We start from the raw sequence: 7,808 nt of genomic DNA on the forward strand, positions 1-7,808 counted from the left end.
ATTGAAAAATGATGTGTTGTATGATACCATTACTCTTGATGTTTTGATAGAAAAAAATAGAAAGTCATGAGCTTGAGCTGCAAAAGCAAAGCAAGATGAGCAGTTCTTCGCATCAACAGAATGTCGGTCTTTACTACAAGGGCTGTGTACCTTCGGTGACAGTTAGTGAATCGCCAAAGACTGCATACAGTGTTGAAAAGATGAAAGACTCATAGAAAAGCTCATCAAGCTACAATCCAGGATATCATTCATCATCAACAACGTCAAACTCTAAAGAAATTCTCTTCGACATCGCATTAAAGCTGACAAATTCTCTGACAATGAGCATCAACGCTGCTAAACAACAAATGAGCTTTCTGGGATCAATTCTGGAATCATACGAAGATCTGGTAGTTGGGAAAATTGGAAATTCCGAACTAACAAAGGAAGATTACGACCAGATCTATCCAGAAGGGATGGAACTTATTGATCTGAGATGGTGTTTGGCAAGCTGCATTCGAAGAGCTTAGCGGTTCATGGAAATTACTGGCAGACAATCAATCAGTGGACCATCAACAAAGCTGGGATTCGACAAATCAAAAGTGACCTGCTTCAAATGCAAGCAAAAGGGTCATTTCAAAAGAGAATGCAAAAACTCTACTGTTGAAGAAACTGCTAATCCGTTTAAAGATGATTACTATAAAAAAGCGATCTATCACAGGAGCAGAGAGGAATCACCAAGGTTGAAACAAATTGAAGATAATTTTGAGAAAGAGAAGTCAAGAGCATGTGTTGTGATCCAAGATGATGAAGGGTATGACTGGAGTAAAGTTCTTCCAGAAGAGGATGCTGTCGGTTACACGTTCACAGCACATGGCAAAACCGAATCAACGAATAAACATAGTGCATTTGTTGCTGTTGTGAAAGAGAAAACAAAAGAAGAGATTCTAAAAGAGAAGACATACAAAGAGAGATGTATTGTTAGGTATCGAATTGAAGAGATGGAGAAAGAATATGAAGAAGCGAAGAATTATGGAAAGTATGACAAGAAACGAGAATGTTATGTCAACAGCAAAGGAGAACCAGTTGTCCATCAAAAGGAAGTGGTGTTTGATGACGTTCTTGCAGTAATCCATCTATCCGACGAGTACTATTCAAATGTTGCGAAAGATAAACATTATGAGAAAAAACGGGATAAAATCATGAGAGATGTCATGACAGCGAGTCTAAGACAGAGAGATGAAGAGAGGAAGAAGAAGAATGTTGAAAGTTTGGTGGATGATTTGAAGAAGGTTGCTGAGGAGCAGAAGAGTGAATGTGAAAAGGAAGAAGAAGCAGTTGGTGAAGAAGCTGTTACTGAAAAACAGCAGAATGAAGAAGATCTGAAGAAGAAAGAAGAAGCTGATAAGAAACTTGAAAGTTTAGTTGAAGTGATCGATGCTGATGATGTTGCTATGGAAAAACAAAAGAAAGAAGCAGATCAGAAGCAGACTGAAGAGAAAGCCGAAGTACCAATCACTAAGGTAAATACTTCAACTGATTCTGAAGTCTTAAACAAAAAGATAAAAAAATTCAGAAAAAGAGACATTGAATTCACTAAAACCGAAAAAGTTTTCTAAGAAAAATGCAAGGAAATGTTAGAAAACAAAAAGGTTTTAAAAGATAATGATGAAAAGCTAACAAAAAAATGCAAGAGTTTAGAAAAAGAAAATGAGATTTTGAAAGAAAAGGTTTCAAAAATGACAGAAGAATGTTTGCAAAAAGAAAATTCTTTTCAAGAAATGAAAAAGGAGTATGATTCAATAAAATTTGCATATCACATAACAAAAGAATCATACGAAGACGTGAAGAGTCAAATGAAACTTGTTCAATCGAGATTGAAACATTGTTCTGAAACATCTGATACGCTTAAGCAATAATATGAAATAAAGCAACAAGTTGTAAATTCTTACATTGAAGATGTTGCTAAGATAAAGCGTAAAATAGCTGATTTAGAACAAGATAACAACAAGTTACACAGTTATCACGCTTCATCATATGTTCTTGAACGCATTTTCAATCTAAAACCGAATGGTAGAGATTCTGAGCAAAACAAGAAAGGTATTGGCTCAGAGTATCATCAGGTTCTACCACTGTTTGAGGACAAATTCACATTCTATGATGACGAAAAGGTGGAAAAAGCTTTCAACATGGTTGATCAATTTCCAGATAACATTGACGTAACCTATTCCAAATTTGATGATTCTAATGATTCAGAGGGGGTAGGTAAGGTCATTGAAAGTGTTTTGAAAGAAAAGCCGGTTGATACAGGTAAATCTGAATCACAGGATGAAAATGAAGGTAGTTTTCATGAAGGTTATCTGAAAAACTCAAAATCTGGAAAAATGCGAATGATGATTCAAAATGATTGGTCTATACCATGATTGGATCGGACAAACTATTCTCAGATCTTGAAGTCCCGATTCAGAATGTGATTTCAGAAAAGATTGACAAAGTGTTCATATTGATTGAAATTGAAAAATCTGAGATTGCAAAGTTTGCTGGAAAAAGTCATAAAACTTTTTATAACAAACCTAGTTACAAAAAGAAAAACATGAAGGCTGGGTTGGGTTATAAAAAGAAACAAATTTGGAAAAGAAATGAAACGCCAAACTATCAGAAAAAGATGAATTTTGTTCATGGGAAAAGTTCCGAAGAAGAGATAGAACTCCAATTTAGGCGACAGTCTAATGAAGAGTTCTACGCTCTGAAAAAGCAACAACAACAGGTCAAAGATATGTCCAAGAGAACATGTTTTAAATGTGATCAAACTGGACATCTTGCACGCAAGTGTCCAAATCTGAAACCTGTTGGTGTTGAGACGAAAAAGAAGTCTGATGATGAACAGAAATATGAGGATGTGAAACAAAGGTCAACCAGATTTGATTCAAAACAAACTTGGAGGTACAATACAAACAAGTTTGCTTCGAATCAAACTTGGAAATCAAAACCGAATAGGTTCGATTCAAGACAAACCTGGAAGTCTCCCATACCCAGATTTAGAACAACACAAAGTTGGAAAACAATTGTCGATGCAACGAAACCAAATCAGTTTTGGAAAACAAAAGTTGTTGAAAATCAAAACACTCGAAATGATTCACATTTTTACAAAAGAAGTGCTTCAAAAGGACAAAGCTGGGTGGTTAAGACACAACCTAGTTCTGAACAGAAAACTGATTCAATCAAAAAGGATGAAGTAAAAGATGAAAAGTTGTTTGTTCCAAATGAAAAAAAATTTCCGAAATTGAATGAAGTATATTGTGTTGAAATGCCTAAGGTCAAACAGACTTGGGCTAACTTGTTCAAGTAATTGAATACATTGAATGTGCAGGTGCTCAAGAAATCTGAATGTCATCTAGAGGAGTCTCGGAGCAGCCTGGCATAAGAGGAGGAGACTGCTAAACCCTGCAACTGAATCAGGGAGTTTATTCATTTTTGTACATAAATAAACCATATTCCAAAACCCTAAAAAAATTGAAAAATTTAAAAACCAAAAATATGTTTTTATTTTGTCAAAAATTTGAAAAATAAAAAATATGTTTGTTTTTAAATTTGTCAGAAATCAATTTTTTTTTTCATAAATATGTTAAGTGAATACGCCGAAATCCTCACGGCTGAACAAACATGATTAATTTGACAAGATTGAAAAATGGTTTTCAAACTGTAAAATATCAATGTGTAGTAAATCATGGGGGTATATTTTCTGCAAAACAGAGCATGAGAAGCAGAAATGGATGGCGAGACAAAGCTATCCATATCGGTTATCAAATTTTCTTTAAATGTTTTGAATTTTAAGGGGAGTAAAGCGTTGCCAGAAAATCCAAAAACATTAGAAAATTTGAAAAGGCCAAAAACATGATAAAATCAAAAAGAGATTTGTGTAAAAAGAGGAAATGATAGTACGTCAGTAGAGTCACAGTACGCTAAAGAATTGGAATGTTAAATGTGATCAACGGTCTCACTGATGATATGCAAGTAGGTTTTTACACGCTTAGTAGATTGTTTTCGAGATATAAACCTAAATATCAAATACTTACTTATCTCGTGGGGAACATCTCTCGGATATATGGGTAACCCCCGAAATCTTGTTTGAGAGATTGCTTGATTCTGAGATACTAGGTCTTTATACTGTTTGGGGTATTATACCTGGTCTTCTGATATTGCGGAAGCAATGGCCTAGACCTCGTATAATACTTTACGCGCTTGAAAAATATCGAATGATGTAATTCAAGTACCGTTGTAAAGAAGATTACCAAAGGGAACACCCCTAAAGTCTTATATGCTCACATATAAGACTGAATCTAGGGAATATTGGTACGGGAGTATATTCTGAGGTGGGACACACGAATAAGTTAAGTCCTTAAAACACTAATCTCATCTCTCGAATCAGTTGAAGTTTGTGTGAAAATTTAAGTGGATCAGTATACTATACTGACAATTTAAGTGAATCGTTTAGAACTTAAAGTGTTTAAAGCTCAACGGTGCTAGTGATTCGTCATAAACTGATCTGATATGATCCTCTGACGCGATCTCAAACAAAAATATTGTCTGTAAATATGATCTCAAACAAAAAAGATTTTGATTTGTGCTTTATTTTCGACAACCAATGTCTAAAAGCCGAGTTTCAAAATCTAAGTATGCTCATCGTGTTTCTGAAAATAAACAAGTTCATTAATTTGAAACTTGAATTTTTTCATCAAAAAAAAAAAAAAAATAGTTTGTGATATCTCCAAGGTCATTAATTTGGACTTGGATGATAATTCGTGAGGATTTTGGATTGTTAAAATCTGTTGTAAAGAGCTAGATTACGATCCCGATAGCCGAGTCTAATGGGGAGTCTGAACACGAGCTCGACGCAAGGGGGAGCTTGTATCCGGAATGCCAGGTGTCGATCCCAAAAGCACGGAAGCTTGACGAAAGGGGGAGCCTGAAGAAAGACTATACCGAAAGGGGGAGCTAAAGTTGAAGACAGATCCACGGGGATTCTATTCGAGCAAGAGGGAGTCTGTGTTACTGAAGATATGTTAAAGCTTCAAGAAGACTCAAAGAGGGAGAGAAAGACAAGACGTTACGAGATTGACTGCGGCAATATCCAAGGGGGAGTCTGTGAGTGCATTTATGTCTATCGCCTCCGTCAATATGATTCGTAGCAGAATATAGAAGAAAACAAGGTTTTATAATGCTTAATGTAAGGAAAAGGGCAAGGTGGCATTACTGTAAATAGGGAAAACTTTCCTTATAGCCTTTGCCTATAAATAGGAGGCTTATGCGTTAGATTTAGAACTTTTGCTACTTTTGCATCTTGGAGAGCTTGGAGCATAGAGAGAGAAAGTAAAGAGAGAAAGTGCAAAAGGTGATTCACGTGATTGTACCATTTCATATCTTTCTATAGAATCACAGATTATATACAGATTATATACGTTCTTGTGTTCGGTCCAAGTACGTGTACGGATTCCGCACGTCACACGTATTGGTTCGCAATCGTTTCCGAGTCTTAAACGATCCTACAACGCGCTCACAGAACCAATTTAGGAAAATAGGCCAAAAATGTCACCTCTAAGCTAGTGAAGTGCGAAAAGATATAAAAATACATACTTCTTAGTTCGAAATTATCAATCTTGATGGGAACGATTTCGTCTGCAACCTTAAAGTGTCCCACTAAACGTGCAAAAAACACCATTTGTTGTTCAAGTGTGAATTTAGTGATTTCGGCCTGCACACATATTAGAGTAACCAACTTACTTTTACGAGAAAATTAAATAAAAAAAACAAAAACATTTTATATATTTCTAACCTTACGAAAACCATGCTGCTCCCCTTCATACTCCACTAAAACAACAACTGGCAATCCTTTTGCTTCCAATGCTTGATGAATTTTTCTTGCTTGATGAGGAGGTACAAATTGTAACAGAGCATACATCGATTCATTACGATATACACAAGACCTAGAAGATATAGATATAAATTTTCCACTTTTTCCACATTTTAGCAACCAGGGGTGTTCATGAGCCGGTTTTGACGGAAATTCTAGGCTGAACACTTGCTACGCGTTGGTTGGAATTGGGGGGGGGGGGTTTCATTTCGGCAGTTGGAACCAACCTTTTTATTATTTTCTTTTCATAATCATTTGTTTGTATTAAAAAATTTAAAACAATTAAGAAGGCTCATGATGGTTGTACCTGTGTATTCCAAAAATGAAAAAAAAAACATAAAAAATAATAAACATTAAATGGTCAGTTCATTACTAAAAAATTAAAACTATAAAGAAGACTCATGATGGTAATAACTGTGATTCCAGAAATAAAATTAAAAAAACATAAAAAATAATAAACGTTAAATGGCCGGTTCTAACAGGTTCCAGGCTCCAAACTGCCAAAAGCGAACAATCAACTGATCACTGTACCGACTGACTTGCTTCAGTTTAAACAGTTCAGTCAGTTTCAACTGTTTATTAAGCAAAGTTTCGCTATCGCTTACTCCATGGAAATTGTTTAATCCCATCAACTTCATCTAATTTTTAGTGGTTTTTGGTTTAAAAAATAAAAGAATAGTTTATTCAATATCTTAACATCTGTAACAGATAACCCATTTCATACCCCTTAACACAAAGGAGTGGTTTGCCACATGTCTTGTCACCATTAACACCCCGAATATTAAAGTACACCCCATGGCCTTGTATATATAGAAATACTAGTTTAAGAACCCGTGAGTTTCGCGGGTGGCTTAACACAAACATATAATATCTACTGGCATTGAGATGAACTTTGTAATGAAAGGAATTTTCAATATAAACCTATAAAAATGATACTGAAATTAAAAAGTATAGATAAATGAGTACATGAAACAAACCTATGATCACATAGGAGATGTTGTATCTTAGTCTCCTTCCCGATTTAAGAGCGGATGGTCATAACACTGCCACGACCCCATAACACAACCTTCTTACCTGTTGCCGTCTCCGAACACAACACCGCCATCACAAAAACCACCACTGCCACCGTCACCGCCACCACAACAAAACCACCTAACCGACAAAGGCGATTCTAGGGTTCCGATGACGACATCAAGGTTTTAGGTCCCGTTCAAATCCAGATATCTTCGGTTCAGATCACGAGCGCGAGTCATATTTATGAGTAAGCCATCGGTAGTCGTTTTAGTTTGTTGGCGTTTAATTAAAGTTCCGTTTCTATTTAACAATCGGGACCTCCTATTACCGCTTCGTTTTATTATTAGCAATTGGGGATCTCATGATTTAAAGGGGGAAGCAAAGAATGAATGGAAATGGATCAAGAGAGAGGAGTTGATTTTTTATAGTGAAATATAGAAAGTGAAGGAGATGATTATGTGATGTTGGCGCGGCGGCAGTGTTGTGATGGTCGTTATGTAGAGAGATGGATCTATGATGGTGGTTTGCGGTGGTGGTTGAATAGAGAAAGAATGCTGGTGTAATAAATGAGGATTAGTGTATTACCCAGAAAAGGACGAAAAAAAAAAAAACAAAACTAAAAAGATCAAAGTGCAAAATCAAAAGCAGGGACCAGGAGGCAAAGCCAATGGGAAACCACACCGACTTTGTCTTTTAAGATAGTATAGAATATATAAAAAAATATATGTAAAAAAGAACTAAAATATTTTAAGATTTAAAAAGAAAAAAATGTTGATATTGCACCCTTACTAAGAACATCTAGAAAGGATATAGACAAAAATGGATCTAGTCATAACTGCTAAGCCAACTTGTTTAGGCCTGGTCCTTTGAAAAACAAAGCTTGTTAAAGCATTAAGTCCCGATA

The 7,808-nt window shown here is 35.6% G+C and overlaps 1 protein-coding gene across 1 annotated transcript; it reads left to right on the forward strand.

Moving 5' to 3' along the window:
* The first annotated feature begins 320 nt into the window (after positions 1 to 320).
* LOC110888869 lies at positions 321 to 3,403 on the forward strand. Its single transcript, XM_022136369.1, has 5 exons — positions 321 to 478; positions 701 to 1,190; positions 1,272 to 1,502; positions 1,911 to 2,171; positions 3,350 to 3,403. Exons 1-5 carry the CDS (start codon positions 321 to 323, stop codon positions 3,401 to 3,403), a joined length of 1,194 nt encoding a protein of 397 aa, XP_021992061.1.
* Positions 3,404 to 7,808: the final 4,405 nt, after the last annotated feature.

This window comes from Helianthus annuus, chromosome 11 (genome assembly GCF_002127325.2).
Source record: "Helianthus annuus cultivar XRQ/B chromosome 11, HanXRQr2.0-SUNRISE, whole genome shotgun sequence".
In the NCBI taxonomy this organism is placed as follows: Eukaryota; Viridiplantae; Streptophyta; class Magnoliopsida; order Asterales; family Asteraceae; genus Helianthus; species Helianthus annuus.

Excerpts from the sequence above, each read along its gene's own strand:
- LOC110888869 (XM_022136369.1), top strand. The coding sequence starts at position 321 with ATGAGCATCAACGCTGCTAAACAACAAATGAGCTTTCTGGGATCAATT. Across the intron at positions 479-700 it reads GAACTTATTGATCTGAGATG|GAGCAGAGAGGAATCACCAA; the intron begins GTGTTTGGCAAG and ends GATCTATCACAG. Across the intron at positions 1,191-1,271 it reads GGGATAAAATCATGAGAGAT|GTTGCTGAGGAGCAGAAGAG; the intron begins GTCATGACAGCG and ends GATTTGAAGAAG.